Genomic DNA, 17841 nt, shown 5'->3' with positions numbered 1-17841 from the left:
GTTGTTTTCATCACAGTCCTCATCTTGTTTAGTCGCCAAAAATGCACAATGCTACCGAAGCTTAGACTGCACTCATTGAGAGATCTCGATGGATTATCATGTACAGCGTGCGATGGCTCATGGCATGTACGCCGCCATGGACGTCTTTGTTCAAAGTGCTGCTATGAAAGTGGACTGGACGCAGCGTCAGAGCGTTGTTGACCGACTACGCCAATGGATACGCCATCGATTTGTCCCTGCAGTCGGCCTCTCAACCCCTAATGAATTAGCGGACTGGGAAAACACAGCTCTTGAACGTCTGGCAAAGCAAAGGATCAGACATCTTCTCGATTATGTCAAGGCATGGCCTCATTCAACTGGAGCAATACTGGACCTGAAAGAGTGCATGCACTCATCAGATGTCAAGATTCAGATTGCGACCTCATTCACACGCCAGCTAAGTCGTCGTTTATTACATGCCGGTGTGACAACATCAGAGCTACTTAGCATCTACATCAATGTCATTATGGCATTCAAAACGCTAGACCCACGGGGTGTGCTCCTGGACAAGGTGGCTGTACCTTTACGTGCATACCTAAGACATCGCGAAGACACTGTAAGAATCATCGCAGCCAGTTTCTTAGCAGATGTCGGTGAGGACGATGGGTCTCTTGACAATTCGTCCGAAGAGATATGCGTCGACCTTGCTCGAGAAATTAACCTTTCAGAGGGTCAAGCGCTTCATGTCGAGCACAAAGGTCTTGATTGGGATGATATGGAATGGATGCCTGATCCTATTGATGCAGGACCTGGTAAGTTGCTTTGTTCTATGTAATGCAACGTGCTAATTATTCCCTTTACAGACTACAAGAAATCCAAAAGCGAGGATGTCATGTCATTTATGCTTACTCTCTTCGAGCAAGCTGACTTTATCAAAGAAGTCCAATCACTATTAGGAGAACGATTACTGAGTGTCGGCTACGATGATACCGAACTCGAAAAGGAGGTCAGTATTTGATCAGATATTCTCTTGAGCTTGTGCTTGTGCTTACTGTGTACAGATCCGTCTTGTAGAGCTCTTCAAGACACGGTTCGGTGCTGATCGTTTACAATCTTGCGAGGTCATGCTGCGAGATATACAAGACTCGAGACGCATCAATAATACTCTTCGGCCAAAAGACGACTTTCCAACAGCCCAAGAGGTTCATGCTGCCATTCCTGATACCGGAATCAAAAGTCAGGCACTCATTGGCATGTTCAACACACGCGTACCGCGGACTGATTTGGCTGGTCATAAATTTATTGCCCTGATCAAATCTGTGGCCGTCGCTGAGAAGGGTTCAGACATACTCTATCCATCGCCAGACTTACCTATGTTTGAGTCCAGTGTTGATACCGAGTTGTCTGCAGCCTTCCAAACACAAATTCTGTCTTCGTTCTTCTGGCCGAGTCTACGGGAAGATGAGTTTGCTGTACCAGCACCAATCTCTACTCTGCAGAAGAACTTCGAGCAAGACTTTGAGCGTATCAAGAATCTACGCAAACTGCACTGGCTATCTGCGCTTGGAAAGGCTACAGTCGAGCTCGAGCTCGAGGATCGGACGGTCAAGTTTGAAGGTGTTCAGACGTGGCAAGCAAGTGTCATCTATGCATTCCAGGATGACAGCGAGGATGCATCGACTGTCAGTCCGGCGTCAAGAACGGTACAACAGCTGGAAGAGTTACTTCAGATGGAAGAAGTGCTTGTACGCAACGCGCTCGCATTTTGGGTCGGCCATCAAGTCCTGGTCGAGGATGAACCGGACGTCTTCACTGTCCTTGAGCAGTTACCATCTGCAGACCGAAAGGCAGCCACAGCCCCTTCGGCACCGGTTCAGGCCGATAACGTCATCTCAGCAGTCAAGTCTCAAGATGCTGTACTTCAAGACAACAAACCCATGTACGAGATGTTCATGATGGGCATGTTGACGAACGGAGGTGCCATGGATGCGGCACGCATCACAATGATGATGAAGATGGTCGTTCCAGGCGGATATAACTTTGGCGAGGACGAAACGAGATGGTTGCTTTCTGGCATGGAGGAGCAAGGCAAGGTTGTCGTCAATGGCAGCAACTACTCCATAAAAAAATAAAGATGCTCATGAGATAGCACTCATGAAGTTCAAATGGCTACAGCAATTATACCTTATGATAGCACTAACGATCTGTTATCCGGCAAATAGGCATGACTGATAACTGTATATGTCAAATTAGATACCAAACGGGCCCAGATCAAGAATCACCACCACAAAATAAGGATCACTGCAAGACTGCAATGACCAAGAATCGAAAACAAAGAGATCGTGCGACGTGAACGACAAAAGGAAAATCCATCCAACCACGTCCCCGTCAGATCGTTGCCATGTATGCTTTATCATGGTCAGTGTCTGTGCATTGATCTACCATCATCTAAGCCTTGCCATCTCTCTTGTAGCCACCACGGTATCCTCCGTAGCCGCCCCCGTAGCCGCCGCCATAGCCATATCCCCAAGAACCGTACCAAGGCGCAGTGGGGTAAGTAGGAGGAGTGGAAGAGGGCGAGCCAGTGATCGCACTAGCCTCTGAGCTTCCTGCGCTGGAGCTGACGACGCTAGTGACGAAAGAAGACATGTGCGAGGAGGGAGCAGTAGGGAAAGACATGCTTCTGGATGGAGCACCGGTGCCGCTACGGTTGCCACCAGTGAATGAAATGGAGGAGTTTGTGGCCGTTGGAGGGCTGATGGGCGAGGAAGATGGGCTCATGGTCGAGATCGCCGTGCCGCTGGAGGGGATGAGGGTACCGTTACGACCGCCGGAAGTGTATGATACAGAGGAAGCGCTTGAGGAAGTGACATTTGAGGCAGATCCAGTGGTCAACGGAATAGTCTGAGTGGTAACCAGCGTCAGAGTGATCGAGGAGTTGAGGTGGATGGTGACGTGAGTAGGGCTAGCAGAAGCTGAAGTCGAGTTGGTTACAGATGCTGTGACGGGCGAGTCAGGCGAGCTTGAGGGCGTGTAGCCGCCGTAGACTCCAGTACCAGGAATATATGGGACGTAGGGAGACCAGGTGAAGGAAACAGCTGAAGATGTTCCGTTGCCGGTCATGGAAGCCCCACCAGTGACCATCGAGGGGGAGACTGCAGTTCCAGGTAACAAAGTGCTGTTGACAGCTGTCACAGGTGAATCTGGAGAGGATGAAGGCGTCAAAGTGGTCGTCACGATGACCGTGCCAGTCACGAACGAAGAGATGGTAGTCACATTGGCGCTGGACGAGAATGTGGATGAAGCAGAGGATGTCATGTTGGAGGCTGACACAGGGCTTGGTGCAGTCAGATAGACGGTGCTGACAACAGTCGTAACTGCGGTAGTCTCAGAGTAGATGGTGGTGACTGATTCTGTGGTGTTTGGGAAGAATGCCGAGCTCGAGACCATGGAAGTGGGAGAAGCAGTGCCACTTCTGCCCTCGTCAGATGAGGAGGGGACGAAAGCAGTGCCGCTAGAGCTCGAAAGTGAACCGCTTCTGCCTTCACCTGACGATGACGGGACGAACGCAGACGATGCTCCAGTTCCAGTAGGACCGACAACCACAGAGCTGATGTTGAATGTTGGAAAGGGTGCTCCGTAGGGAGCTCCTGGGAATGGAGCAGGAGGCCAACCTGAAGGCAATCCAGTCGGACGAGGCATACCAGTAGGGAAATTGCCATATGGGAATGGTTCATAGCAATCATCGGAGGCCGAGGGGCTGGCCAAGGCGACCGCCAAAATACAAGGGAGGAAAGAAAGAGTTCTGAACATTTTGAACGATTGTGTAAGAGATGAGCGAAAGACTGATGATGCTGCTCAATTCTCGCAACGAGTGATGCTCTACTTATACATTAGAGCATCTTCATGAGCTCGTATATTGCAAGGGCAGGCAGTGGCGATACATGTTCCCGTTGGCTTGCTTCCTTGCTGACGGATGTCTTTGAGAAACTAATGGTGTCGAAAAGTTTGGCGATCGAAGCAGGTTCCCTTTCTTCAGGGTGGCCCAGATTTTCCTACCTGCAGCTTAGGTACCTGTGCTGATGGTTGTTTGCTGTGCCATGTCAGGGCCACCCAGATTAGTGGCGTCGGATCCTTGCTGGCGAACGACAGGGTAGGCTGAACAAAACATTGTCATGCATGATTAGGTTGAATCGAAGATGTAGTGTGACCACAAGGAAATGGGAAAGCAGGAGAGGGCAGGAGGTGGAGGGCGTATGCTGGGGTTACACAATGGCAAAGCTTGACGCAGGAACAACGACCGGTTGCATACATGGTGCAGGTGTCGTTTGCCATTTGTGTAATCCTGTACAGAAAACAGGTCGATTCACCTTGACCAGGAACTAACTGGCCATGACTCCTTTGTTCAAGGCAACGGCTTGTGCTGCAAAGGGGATTTGCGAGTTCTGGTTGACGGCAGGAAGAATTACGTTTGTGGTTATGTACAGAGAAGCCCGCTTCACTCTTCATCATTATCATCATCAAAGGGGCTTCTATCGCCGTTGTGCGCACTGGCGGGCGAAACTCGCAACAGGACCGTCTCCTTTGATTGTTGCTGCTGCAGCCTCTTCCGCCTTCGTGGAGCGGGTACCATGGGCTTTTCCTTCTCAACTTTGGCAGTGACCTCCAAGACGCTCAGACTACTCTCACCCGCCTCCACCAGGTTCATTCCGAGTAAACGCTTGGCTACATGCGCATCAGTGGGAGGGCTGATTGGGTCCTCGTGATCTGATTCGTCTCTTATCCATGCAACCTGTTTGCAGCGTGAGACCAGGCGCACAACAGTCTCGTCGACGGGAGCGAAATGAAACGAGGATCTGTTGACCAGCAAGCAGAAAAGTTTGCGCAGTTCTTCACGTTTGTAGTGAGCATTATCGTGGGCCAGTTGTGTATTCTTCAGAAGCGGACACAAGACGCGTAGGTATGTGTGACGGAGAGCTCGCTGGCCACCACCATACCGAGGCAAGTCTGATTGATCGTCATCGTCAGACCCAGGGTCCAGGTCGAGGAGGTTGCGGATGATGACATCGACAAGAACATGCAAGTCGTTTGTATAGAAATACTCAAAGGTGGAAGGGGTGGTGAATAAGAGATAGAGGAGCTTGAGGATCAACAGCTGGGGACCCAGGGCGGACTCGCGATTCAGAAGCAATATTAGATTTTCGCCAAAGGTACGGTACGAAGGGCCGTGGTTGGAGAGAACTTTGATGATGCGGTTGGTCAGGGTGGGGTGTGACTCTGGAGAAACGGCGTAGCACATGTATTGTTCGTTAAGTATGAGCAAGACGCGGATGGTGGGATAGTGATAGGGGTCGTTGGCGTCGTTGGACAGCTCCTCTATGAGCTCGAAGAGGTAGATGACAAAGGCATCGTCGACAGTAGCTAAAGCAGCATGTATTAGAACAGGTCAAGAGGCAGGTCCGGGGGCAAGCTGAGCGAGGTCACTCACCAAGGTCATCGAGTGACAGGCGCTGGATTCTGGACATGTCGCAGAGCAGCTCAAGCAGTAGGCGATGCAGGCCGGTGTTGTCGTCCTTGTTGCCTTTGATCAACTCGAGCAGGCGGGGGAACGTGCCCTCAAGCTGCATCATCTCAAAGACGGCTTCATCGCTGCGGCCGTCATAGAGCAGCACGGCGGTAACGATGTGCAGTACGGGTGCGTCTTCCTCCTACAGCGGGCTGTCAACAGAGAACTCGCGGGCAAGTGTCGGGGATGTGGTGGGATCGCACCTGTAGCAGGCAGTAGACGAATTGGCGGCGCACATAGTCCTTGTTCTGGATGAAGAGGGGCGAGTCAATCAGACGGTAGCAGCAGCGGGCGATGTCGTATTCGGTGTCAAGGAAGCCGTCGGTCGAAAGCTCAAGGAAGGAGCGCAGACAGTCGTCGATCTGCTCGTGCGTGTCGCATTGCGTGTCCAGAAGCGTGTGCAGGCGCTGCCAGAAAGAGCTATCGTCTTCGGCGGCGGATCCCATATTCTGGCTGGCTTCCAATCGCCCAGCAGAAGCCTCTGGCTATCCAAGACTCATCACTATGCTGAAGACGTGTCGTGATTGGAACTCCATGCTCGAGCTTGTGAGCGTCGTCGAGTCCGCCGCCCCATGCCCGACACCTCCGCCGCCCCCGCCAATCTACATGTCACGCCGTCTCTGGTGATTGCATCCTTCCACCACTTCCTCTCATCTACTCCTCTTCCTGCTACGTGGTTGTTCTGTCTTTAAACTTCTATTGTCCTTGTGTTTGACGTTCTCACTTTGAACCTCGAATCTTTACGTGGCCACACATAGTACATTCTTGCCTCCACCTTGATTTTACACATATTGTCTTGTGCTTAGAGCTCCACTCGTAACATCCATTAATCATAAATATCTAATCTTGTTCTAATCCTCCTGAACGCCGCTTCTCGAAGAATCTCATTGCCAAACAAGCCTCTCCCTGTCTTCGTCATACAAATTCTACCTAGATCCCTGCCTCAATCACCAACAGCGAGAGCCTTCTAGTATTTGTCAGGTCCATTACACCTTCTCGTTGTTGCCACTGCGGGCCTTCTTTCTGCGTGTGAAAAAGACTGCCCCTGCCATGCAGATTGCACTTAGAAGTAGACACAGTCCACTCCAGATTTGGACTCCGAGATAGGTCTGGTACTCCGTGACCAGGTGACCAGCGATCACAGGCCCGACCAGTGCAAATGGCGCGGACGCTGTGTACATCATACCTGTCCAATGTCCAAGTCTGGCCTGTCCGCCTGGTTGGTACTTCAGGATTTCTGCCATGGATGCTGTGGGTAGCCCGATCACACTGCCCGAGAAGGCTCCAAACAAGATGGCAAAGACCAAAGCAGGTGCCAGTGTGTTGGCAAACGTCCACAGGAACAAGCAAAGAATGCTAGACACAATCGTCACTGTCATGTGGACATGCAACGCTCCGAACTTATCACAAAGCCAGGCAGAACTGAGACGACCAAAGGTGCTGCAGCCATTCATGATGCTCAAAAACCAGTATGTCGACAGAGTTACCTTGCCTCCTGGAGGTGGTGTCCCTTTATAGGCGATGCCATTGGTTGCTGCCCACTCTTCAAGGCTGAAGAACACGCAGTAGAATCCGAAGAAGAGGGCACAAATTGACGCCGTGAAGCAGCAGAACGCGCCATCACGGAATGCTGATGTATCAATCCACGTCTTCTTTGACATCCACTTCTCGGGTTTTCTGAATGTGTGTGCTGGGTTTGGCCGCGCCAGCAACACTGCGGCGAAGCTGGTGACAGATATGACGATGGTAACATATCTTACTGCATTGTTGAAGCCTTGAGACGTGATGAGGAAGCGAAGCATTATCGGTAGGGTAAGTCCAGCTGCGAGATAGTAAGCATTGCTTGCCTTCTGTCAAGAATAACTGATTCGCTTACAGATACTTGCACCAGAAGCTACAACGCCGAGAGCAAATCCCTTTCTCTTATGAAACCATGTCGCTGCGACTTCGAGAGGTCAGTTCCGCGTCCACATGAGTCAACTTTGCCCAAACATACTTTGAGAACTGGACATGAAACGTCAGCATTGGCGATAACTATCACGGTTGACATGAACTTACCTTGATACAAAGAAACAGGCCATGCCCAAACCAGTTACCAAGCCTTGTGTCAACCACGTCAAGCCATAGTTGCCTTGGTCCAAGCCTCCGTTGCCATTGCAGATGCTCAGCATGAACATGCCTATGGTGACGATGACAGAGCCAGCCAGTAGCAGCTGACGGCTGTAGTTCGCATCGAGAAGCCGACCGACAATGAAGGAAAAGAAGAGGACGAAGAAGCATTGTGTCGAGCCGATCAGATTGCTCAACATCAAGTCATCGCCTCGGAAGAGTGACTCGGAGTAGTATGAAGCAAACGTTCCGCTACAGATGTCAGACCAGGTTTTGAGGCTGGAAACGAGCAAAAACAACTTACTAGAAGTTGATAACGCCCCAAGAATTGAACATAAGCAAGAAACAACCCTGGAGACAGTTAGCGATGTCTTGCTGTTGGGGGGCTGGTACTGGAGTGCCATACAAACAAAGCTGTGTAGGGACGCCATCCCACTGGCCAATCCATCTCGAGATCCTCGACAGCTGTGACCGTAGGAGACAGGACAGGAAGGGATCCCACAGTTGGAGTCTGGCTTAATTGCTTCTCTGAAGAGTCAGAGTCTGTCCTTTGCTCAACCGGATGGACGTTTTCGGTGGAGGATGACATGTCTCCAATGAACAAGGAGCCCTGATGTTTCACACAAAGCAAGGAATGATCGGAGAGAACAGTGTTGCTTGAATGTTCTCGACCAGTAACTATTCGAGATGGCCGAGGGAGCTGATGGATGATTTCGGGATCCTTTGAGAGACATGGCCTCTCTTATACACCTCACGACCCCCAGAGCCTACACGCATGCACTGCCAGTTTCATGAGCACGTTTGCTTTCACATCAGGACGCGTCAGGACCAGCACGACGATTGTGATCGTCCATATCTCTTATGCGGGCCAAGGCCTCAAATGTAACAGCCAAGAGCAAGCCATCCCACCAACAAGCATCAAGAAGAACCAGTCGTCCCAAAACGAAAGGCCCCGTTATCAGGTTGAAAGACAATCGCCAAGCAGGGCGCCAAAGCTACAGACCGCTCGAGGTAGAAACGCTGGGAAAAACAACTCTGTCTGCACAGTGTCTGGGCTTGGCCTTTATGTTGGGTAACCATCGGAATGTGGATTGGCATAGGGAGTGTCCAACCATAGCAGGAGCATGGAACATGCCTGGGTGACAGGCTCAGATCGAGAAGCGTAATGAGCCATGGCAGAAAGTTTGTCTGGTGGTGCGTCGTTATGAGACAAACCCTCCGCGCGGAGTCTGCTGTGCTGCACAAGATAATCAAGAAATATAGCGTTCAATCCGGGGGCAGATGAGTGGGTCTGTTCAGTCTGGAGTACGGAGATGGAGGCTGAGCTGTCTGTGAGAGGCTTGGCGAGCAACGATTGAGCATCTGCAATTGCTGCGGACAAGGAGAAAGGCACTATCATGTGCTGATCTCTTGGAAGCACATCGTGCTTAAAACTATTGTGCATTGCAGCAGCTGGATAATGCGGGCTTTCGAGAGGCGAGCGAGCAAAGGACGTGATGAGAAGCTTTGTGCTTTCCTCAACTAAGTCCGACGCTGCACAGCTTGCTTGGTTTTAGGTGTCTAGGCATTCATACTGGGATCACGACTTTAGCTTTTGATATGATTGCTAACACGGCCATGGCGAATGTGTTGATCAAAAATTGGCATACCGTCGTTATGGCGCGTACAAGGATACCAAGATGCCAATGCCAGACGGTGGAAAGACAAGCAGATGTTGAAGAGTCAGAAAGGGCCACGGACTCATGCAAGATAAGGCATCGAAAACGTTTACCCGGCGGGTGGCTGTGCGGATACTGTGGAGAGTTGGAATCATGACACAAGGGTTTCTGGGGGTCAACAGCGACAGCCTCAGGTCAATCACCATGATGGACAGGCCATACTCCATAGAAGGTGACAGGAGACGTTTGAGCACATCGACTGACTCGCCATTTTCTCAGCAACGATATTATCGAATGGTGTGCTCTGCATGTGTGCACGGTAGATAGACTGAGACTGCAGAGTGGTTCGAGACGAGGTCCTCCTTGACCGTCAAAGGGCGATCATCACCGCTTAGATGCAGCATGCCAAGCGGACTTCAGCGACACAGACTGGGGAGACGACGATCTTACAAGCAATGCCGGAGAATCAGATGTGACTGCAAGTGTTAAAGGGCTGTGCATTTCCTCTCTGGGTATGTGCTGAGCTTTGACAATTTCCTTTGTGCAGCATGTGAGACACAAGAGGACACGGTTGTGCTCGGATTGGGGTCACCTCTAGCCTCTGGAGATTATATGCCAAGTGACTACAGAAGTTGGCCTCGATAGCCCATTTCGTCCATCTCGAAAAGGACTAAGCTATCCAGGTGACAAAATTTACTTGCATGTGCAGGTGACTATTTGAGATAGGGGAATTGGCCGGAGGTTCAAGGTTTCCATCATGCTTTAACGAGACGAGACAGTCGGAGCGTCGGCCCAATCTGACTAAACGCCGGCTTGAGCGCCTGATCGCGTCACTTCGCCTCTCGGGGTCGTCGTCGTAGTCGTCGTCGTCCTCATCCTTGTCCTCCTATTCTCGCATCTTCCACCGACTCGTCCTGATTCGAATTCGGTTCTTTCACACTCATACTCGCCATCCGCCACTCACCAACACAATCAACACCCTACTTGTTTCCTCATATCCTCCAACCACCTGTCCAACCACCCACTCGTCGTTACCACCATGGTCATGATGCGCTCCAACAGCATCTCGTCCATCTCGTCCATCTCATCTCTGGCCTCGCGCTGTTCGTCAGCAGAGCCCGAGTCCACTATGCAAATCTTTATCAAGAACATTGCCGGCAATAGTGAGTTCTCCGGATGCCGCTCCCTCAGCTCACGTGCTTACCATGTACAGCCTTCGCCCTTGAGGTTCCCGAGTCCACTTCGATAGCGACACTCTCATCTCTGCTCGCCATCCGCACGAATCTTCCTGCTCAGGACATGCGCCTCGTGTATGCTGGCAAGCATCTCGATACCTCGTCAAACACATTGTCGGACTACAACATCGGCCGTGAAAGCACATTACACTTGGCACTTCCGTTGCGAGGCGGAGCACCCAAGAAGATCCGCTGTCAGTTCAAGGATTGTAAGGACGCCGCCCAGCGTATTGTCGGAGACTGCGGGTTCTGCAACGGGCACTTCTGTGGCAAGCACCGTATGCTCGAGAGTCATGCATGCAGTGGACTTGAGACATGCAAGGAAGAAGAGAAGCAGCGCAACCGCGAGCGCCTCGAGAAGGAGAGGACCGTTGCTATTAAAGGCATCTAAGGAGACGACATTCTGGTCGGTCAGGCAGGAGATTTGAAGTCATGGAGTCAAGACGGCAGCGGGAGTTAAGGGACAAGGAGTTCTGCATTTCATTGCCATGCATGTCGCTGGCTGGGCATTTTGCTTTTCGGAAACTATACATATCCCGGGATGGACTGGCTAATAGGAGAGACAATGCACAGCGAGGCTTATCAAAGCCAGCATCTTATCTGAAACACGGTCCCTGGCTAGTTATTTCGAAGTGCACGTTTCTGGTGGATCGAGTGGTGCAAGTAAGGAGTGGCAGCGCCTGATGCGAATAGACTTGGCAGCAAGAGAGCGTGCGGGCTTGATTGGCGGTCATATGTAGATGCAACATCACACAGCACTACTGCAGGACAGTGGTAGGTCAGACGGGCACAGGCAGGGCGGGCATCAGGGTTATTGCATAGTAGAGTATAGAGCAAGATAGCGAAGCCCGTACAGAAGTACACACGACGAATATCACGCACAACAAGTGCAGGAGGTGAATGACTTGTCGAATGCTCCCGGTCAGCGGTGGCTGTCTCTGCCATGTTGGGGACCTTGGGGTCAAGGTGTGGCTGTAGTCAACGTCATTCATCGAGGCCGTGCGCCTTGTTCAGGCAGGCCCCGCCATGTTAGTTGAGATTGGACGTTCACATCCTTGACCGACAGACGCATACCAAAATCTCTTGTAACCCTTTCTTTGCCTTGTGCTCTTCGATATCGCACCACCATGGCTTCGTCATCCGCAGGTCTCTCCACTCCGGCTTCTGAGCAGTCGTCCAGAGCATCCACCCCCGGCCCCGGCGCTGTCGAGAAGACGCCCGACGACAGCAGTAAACTCAAAACCTTTGTTGGCATCTTGAAGAAGTGAGATGCCGCTGCTTGTGTCTTGTCACTGCGCGCCCTTACTGAAACGCCCGTCCAGGTTCATCGGTGTCTCTGACATTGCCGCTGTTCGCTTCTCCCTGCCTGCCCAGCTGCTCGAGCCCATCCCCAACCTCGGTACGCCTCCACTTGGAGCCTTGAACAACAACTTTCTAACCACATCCTTGCGCAGAGTACTGGCATTACCTGGACAGACCCGACATCTTTGCCAGCATCGGCGACTCGGACGATGAGCTAGGCCGCCTCCTCGCCTGCTTGCGCTTCTGGTTCACAAAGGACCTGAAGTATGTCAAGGGCAAGCCTTGCAAGCCATACAACTCGACTCTCGGAGAGTTCTTTAGAGTACGTTGTCTGCCTCTATTCCATGTTGGGTCCTGTCTCTGATGTTCGTTCAGTGTCAATGGGAGACCGAAGACAACGTCCCCGTTCTCCAAGGCAACAAAGTCAAGTCCGATACTGCCGGCAAGCCTATCAAGGTTTCTTACCTCACCGAGCAAACCTCGCATCATCCTCCCGTCTCCGCCTACTACGTCGACTGTCCTCAAAAAGGCATCTCTGCATGCGGCTTCGATCAGATTAGCGCAAAGTTCACCGGCACCAGCATTCGTGTCACTCCAGGCATTTACAACGAAGGCATTTACGTCACTCTACACAACTGGGACAACGAGACATACCATCTCACTCATCCCGCTGCATACCTAGGCGGCTTCCTGCGAGGTATCATTACCCCAGCTTCTGGCTCATGTTGCCAACCGCTGACACACTGCTAGGCAACCTCAACGTTAGCGTCGCCGATACCTGCTTTGTAACATGCAAGAAGACAGGCATCAAGGTCATCCTCACATATCTTGAAGAAGGATGGCTGGGCAAGACTCAGAATAAGGTAGAAGGCGTTGTCTACAAGTGTGACGTTGACAACGACAATATTACCAGGATCAAGGACGTTCCAGAGAAGGCCATCATTGGTCGCATCGAAGGTGCCTGGCACGATAAGGTCTACTTCACCAGAGGCCCTGGACCTGCTGCAAAGAACCCCGATAAGGTTCTTCTGATTGATGTCAACCCGCTGTTCCCCGTGCAGAAGATTGTTCCTCCTCCTGAGCAACAATTGCCCAACGAGTCGCGCAAGTTCTGGAACAATGTCACCGACGCCATTCTCAACAAGCAATACTCGAGAGCCACGTCAGAGAAACAGGAGCTTGAGGAGCGCCAACGTCAAAAAGCGGCTGATAGGAAGGCCAGAAACGTTGAATGGTCACCTCGCTTCTTCACTGGCGCCACCACTCCAGCTGGTATTCCTGAGCTCACCGAGGAGGGCAAGAAGGTCCTTCAAGGTCTGCAAAACGGTGACTACCATCTCGAAGAGAGCAAAGAGACCGGTGCATGATATCAATACCCCAAGCTACATACATATCTTCTCTAGACCAGACCTTTCTTGGAATTGCACAATGCGGGGGTGTTGTAGGCGTTTATGCTTCTCCTGCTACGAAATGAATTTATGAGTTTGATCTTCTGAACACAACTTCATTCGTTGCTTTCAGTCCTCGGAGTCTTTCCCAACGCAACACATTGCGCCTATCGCTTTCTATCCTCGGAAATTTTCATGCCCATCGCAACATACTACGCTCAGAACGCTAATTAGAACACGCCTCTTCATCAACGTCTTGCTTTCATCATCCAAGAATGATTATAAGAAATCTGAGATATACATCCAGTACAAGATGATTACGAAGGCCTCTTCCCTTGAACTGAACAAACACAACACTGGATGTTTACGGCTACAGTAACAAAACAAGAAGAAATCTGTAGAAGATGCTTCTGCAGGTCGACCATTATATGTCATCAAGCGCTGCACTTCTCTCTAGTCTACTACGTCTATGGCTGCTGTACATCTTCCTAGCCTTATACAGGTCTAGATATCAGGAAGATGATGTCGAAACTTGATTGTTAAGTTTCGAGCTATAGATGCTTCTTCCACGACATCGCAAACGCTGCGAGAGCTCTCTACACCTCGCATCGAGTTAGCGCGATCGGGGTATCACGTGTAGTTGAGGGGCGAGGCTGGAAGGAGAACCCTGTCTTCGATGGTCTTTGCATAGATCTTCGATCCTATCAGACTCATACATCAATTTACTGCTTCCATGCTATGTCTGGTAGATGATATAGCGCTATATTAGATTCGAATGAGGATGAGTTGAGAAACTCAAGAGGCAGACGTCAAGTCGTTAGGTTCATCAGCCAGTACGGCTGGCAGGGACTTGTGCTCGAAGATTTGCGCGCTCTCACGATGAGCAACCATTAAAGAGATCGTCTGGCACGCTGCTATTACGAGTCATCAAATGGTCTTGAGAGTTTGCTGGTCGAGCAGAAAAATGCAAAGAAAAATCCAAAAATTGATGGATGTTCATCAGGCTTCGTTGGTTCGCGATAGACTCCAGACAGGCTGATTTGATGCACAGTGTCATCTCAGACGCCGTGAAGGGAGACAAGATATCGGAGCTGGTCTGTAGCTTATGATCCTACTTTAGACATCATCCGGGCTTTGATGTGGCTGCAGCATTGTAAAGGAACTAAGACAACTATGGAATTGCAATGGTCTGAAAGTTGGCATAAAGGCGTATAATTTATCATTTTCGTCATCTAGATCTTCTTAACTAACATGACTTCGGTCCCATTGAATTTGAAAGCCGAAGTGTACATAGCTCGCACTTTTCCGTACGATGCCTGAACTCGAGCGTGGAAGACCATTCCAAACGTGCCGTCTTCCAAATCCATGACACCGACTGACCCAGGTGCAGTCAGGTTGAAGTCGCCTGTCCTCAGCAGAGGCTTCTTTGCTCGTTGATAAGGGCCGCGAACGTCGTTTGCAGTCGCGTACTTCACATCGTAAGAAGGGTTTCGAGTACATCCAGATGAGAAGAAGAGGAAGTAGATTCCTTCTGGACTTCTGACGATGACTGGTGCTTCTACGAGTGGACCGTCATCATCCGTGCGATCGAGGATGGTGATGTCGGAGCCATCTGGTGTGACACCATCCGTCATCATCTTTTGCAGCTTGATAGGCGTGGGTACGAGAGGCTTGACCATGTTGCCACATTCTCCGCCATGCCCGATGTTGTTACCATCGACCTTGTACGTGACATAGAACGATCCGTCTGTATCGATGAAGGGAGATGGATCGATGGCGCCGCCTTGATCGATAGGACAAGCGATGGTCCCGTTCAATGGCATGTATGGGCCTGCTGGTGAAGATGTATTCGAGACTGCTGCTCCAACACAATGAGATGTCCGTGGTGCGTTCTCTGGAGAATCTGCTGATGCAGCAGAATAGTAAAGTACGAACTTGCCATCACTAGGTCTCTTGATGACAGCCGGAGCCCAAACATTTGCCTTTGGGTTCAGATTGACCGTGAGTCCGGGCCTGACCCAGTCGCCCAACTGTGGAAGGGGGTCGTGTGTATGGTTCAGTAAAGTCCAGTCCTTGAAATTCGGGCTTGTCGCTATTTGCACATTGCTTTTGCCGAGAGCAAGAATCTCTTGAGCGGCTGTGTCATTTGATTGTGCGAGGATACCTAAGCATGTCAGCTTGTCTATATACAGTGCTAGAGGAAGATGATCCACTAACCTGCTGCATTGGTTGTAGCGAACGCGTAGAACAAGTCCTCATGTTTGAGCACCATCGGATCTGCAAAATTGGCAAATATTGCCTCTTGGACAGGAGACCTGCGAATTTCTTGCTCCACGTGCTTATGTCGTACGAGTAGCGTAGCTAGGACCGCAACGAGAGTGACCACTATAGCCAGACAAAATAGTGCCGCCAGTGTAAGAAACCCTCGAGATAGCACCGAGAAACGACGAACTGGTTCTGCGTTACTTCCATCATCACCAGCACCAGACACTATGGTCGTTCTGTAAAAATGCCGCTTGAGAAAAGATAGCTGTTCTTGTTGCGACTGTGCATCGGCTTCCTCGGATTCCTTTTCAGTGACCATCGCTAGTGCCTCCTTTTTTTGCGACTCGATGATGTGTGGAGGTAACGAGCGCTTTCGGAACTCTGTGAAGGCTGGTGAGACCGGCGAGCTCTCGCTCGCTAATGTGGGTGTATGCATGTTGTCGTTGACGCAAGGGGTGATGTATTCTGCAACGACCAGAAATTTGAAACGCTTGTATTAAGACCTGCACTCAGCAACCAACTGGCTCTTACGAGGCAGTGCAAACAATGACACGGACGATGCAGGCACACAAACAGAGTAAACAAAGCGAAGGGTCGGAAACAAGAAAAGAATACAACGGCAGATAACAATAATCAAGCGCGCGGCTACAGCAAAGATATCGTCCCTATCAAAGAGTGAGAAAAAGAAGATAGTAGGAGGTGCACGTGGGGAAGGCAGAGAGGCCCTACGGGGTGATGTGTGCCGTTCAGCTGCACGACCGTTCTAGGCCTTTGACCTCAACAAACCGTGTGATTGTGAATCGATTTGTGATCGCGTGCTGGAAAGACCTGTCCACAGTCAAAGACAAATCTTGGATCTGTAAACACCAGATGCAGGATATATATCTTCTCTCACCGCGAGTTGTGGTCGGCGATTCAAACATTGAGCGATGTGATGGCTCGCAGGCCACAATCTCTTAGCTCTACTTTCGCTGGCGATACCACCCTGTCTTTTTCGTGCGCGCTTCATGAGAGTCCACTCGGATGTCTGACATGTCATTGTAGAATATGGACATAGTTGCAACGAACCCGTGAATATATCTTGATGGTTTTCAAACACGAATTGGGTGGTTTGGAGCAATATGTAGCGAATGTCATGTCAATCATGGATATCGAATCTGGCATACGAGAAATTGGGCGAACAAGCACCCATCTCACTGCTCAAACACAAATATTGAAAAGATGACCTTTACAATTCAGGATCGTAGTATGCACGTGTCTGATCTCTTGAACTGTATACGATGCTGCTTGATACACATACATCCTAATAAATATCTACAATAGAAGGCATCAAGACAGAACCGAATATGTATAAGCTTTGACCGAAAAGCTTATTTATATATAGCAATGGGGACCGTTCCTACTCGGAGTAGATCTCTGTGCCTATTGTTTACCTAACAGACGCTGAAGCCGACATCAAAGTGACGTGCATAGCAACACTCGTTGACTTGATGAAGATCGCCAGGAGTCCAAGTCTGTGAGCATTCGTGAGATCAAAAACGACGTAAGAGGAATCATCAGCCAGCCATCATCCAAGATCTCGACCTGTTTCTCGCCCCAGATAAGTGACGTCGGCGGGGTCAAGAACAGGTTTCTCGAACCACCCCTCGCACGAAAAACACCTTATATAAACAGGACGAAAAGAAGCAAATTACTTCTCCATCCACTACACTACTACACAAATCAATCAACCCATCTCCAACTTCAAATCAACAAACATGTCTGCTCCTCAAGGACAAGGAAACCCTGCTGCTGGCGGCCAGGAGGACTACGTTGACAAGGTCAGTACACACAATTTCTCGCAAGGAATACCATCATCCTGACATCCACAGGGCCTCGACTCTCTCGAGAGAAAGGAGGGCCAGGACCCCAGCAAGCTCCGCTCTGTCAACGAGAAGGTCACCGACACTGCTCGCGGCATGTTCGAGAAGGCCACTGGTATGTTTTCATCGATGCTGATATACAAAACACGGCTTGGATACTGATTTCCATCTCTTAGGCAAGAACGTTCCCGACAAGGTCTCGAACTAGATACCACTCATATTCAAGAAGAGTGATGCAGTGCTATGCACATGATGATACGAAAGTTTAATGACAACTATTTCACTTCATACCATTTCTCTATGTGAAGCCTCTAATCGCCCATTATCGTGAATTTGTTGTTTGCACAAGCACCGTGAGCTTTGCGTATTTGTCGTCATTTGTCAGTTTTCCTCGCCAGACTCATGCTATATACAGTCTGAATATTAATAATTCTGCATCTCAATTTTATTCAACCTCTCCTCGCATCGTAGCATCAA

At 50.3% G+C, this 17841-nt stretch overlaps 8 protein-coding genes across 8 annotated transcripts; 4 read left to right on the top strand and 4 right to left on the bottom strand.

Annotated features, from left to right (window-relative positions):
* Positions 1-136: 136 nt before the first annotated feature.
* On the top strand, positions 137-2111 carry M437DRAFT_44857 (uncharacterized protein; the record flags this gene model as incomplete). The annotated part of the gene is made up of 3 exons (XM_041020980.1): positions 137-791; positions 843-985; positions 1041-2111. 3 exons carry the CDS (start codon positions 137-139, stop codon positions 2109-2111), a joined length of 1869 nt encoding a protein of 622 aa, XP_040881152.1.
* Positions 2112-2427: 316 nt separating this feature from the next.
* Positions 2428-3792, bottom strand: M437DRAFT_83064 (uncharacterized protein; the record flags this gene model as incomplete). Its single annotated transcript, XM_041027869.1, has 1 exon — positions 2428-3792. The coding sequence occupies one exon, from the start codon at positions 3790-3792 to the stop codon at positions 2428-2430; it is 1365 nt and encodes a 454-aa protein (XP_040881151.1).
* Positions 3793-4477: 685 nt separating this feature from the next.
* On the bottom strand, positions 4478-5991 carry M437DRAFT_73972 (uncharacterized protein; the record flags this gene model as incomplete). The annotated part of the gene is made up of 3 exons (XM_041026149.1): positions 4478-5400; positions 5468-5687; positions 5749-5991. The coding sequence occupies 3 exons, from the start codon at positions 5989-5991 to the stop codon at positions 4478-4480; spliced, it is 1386 nt and encodes a 461-aa protein (XP_040881150.1).
* A 540-nt stretch (positions 5992-6531) lies between these two features.
* On the bottom strand, positions 6532-8102 carry M437DRAFT_73971 (MFS general substrate transporter; the record flags this gene model as incomplete). Its single annotated transcript, XM_041026148.1, has 5 exons — positions 6532-7367; positions 7422-7465; positions 7604-7906; positions 7959-8005; positions 8061-8102. 5 exons carry the CDS (start codon positions 8100-8102, stop codon positions 6532-6534), a joined length of 1272 nt encoding a protein of 423 aa, XP_040881149.1.
* A 2258-nt stretch (positions 8103-10360) lies between these two features.
* Positions 10361-10938, top strand: M437DRAFT_45270 (ubiquitin-like protein; the record flags this gene model as incomplete). The annotated part of the gene is made up of 2 exons (XM_041021059.1): positions 10361-10475; positions 10526-10938. The coding sequence occupies 2 exons, from the start codon at positions 10361-10363 to the stop codon at positions 10936-10938; spliced, it is 528 nt and encodes a 175-aa protein (XP_040881148.1).
* Positions 10939-11674: 736 nt separating this feature from the next.
* On the top strand, positions 11675-13216 carry M437DRAFT_73969 (uncharacterized protein; the record flags this gene model as incomplete). The annotated part of the gene is made up of 5 exons (XM_041026147.1): positions 11675-11811; positions 11870-11946; positions 12002-12171; positions 12225-12546; positions 12600-13216. The coding sequence occupies 5 exons, from the start codon at positions 11675-11677 to the stop codon at positions 13214-13216; spliced, it is 1323 nt and encodes a 440-aa protein (XP_040881147.1).
* A 1253-nt stretch (positions 13217-14469) lies between these two features.
* Positions 14470-15821, bottom strand: M437DRAFT_45212 (Arabinanase/levansucrase/invertase; the record flags this gene model as incomplete). Its single annotated transcript, XM_041021045.1, has 2 exons — positions 14470-15401; positions 15455-15821. 2 exons carry the CDS (start codon positions 15819-15821, stop codon positions 14470-14472), a joined length of 1299 nt encoding a protein of 432 aa, XP_040881146.1.
* A 1477-nt stretch (positions 15822-17298) lies between these two features.
* On the top strand, positions 17299-17572 carry M437DRAFT_28815 (uncharacterized protein; the record flags this gene model as incomplete). Its single annotated transcript, XM_041019145.1, has 3 exons — positions 17299-17322; positions 17374-17479; positions 17541-17572. Coding segments are annotated over 3 exons (162 nt in total), but the record flags the coding sequence as incomplete, so codon positions are not given.
* Positions 17573-17841: the final 269 nt, after the last annotated feature.

The sequence above is a fragment of the Aureobasidium melanogenum genome (assembly GCF_000721775.1).
Source record: "Aureobasidium melanogenum CBS 110374 unplaced genomic scaffold scaffold_6, whole genome shotgun sequence".
In the NCBI taxonomy this organism is placed as follows: domain Eukaryota; kingdom Fungi; phylum Ascomycota; class Dothideomycetes; order Dothideales; family Saccotheciaceae; genus Aureobasidium; species Aureobasidium melanogenum.
Note: the sequence above shows the minus strand (reverse complement) of the source record. Positions and strands in the feature narration are given on the sequence as shown.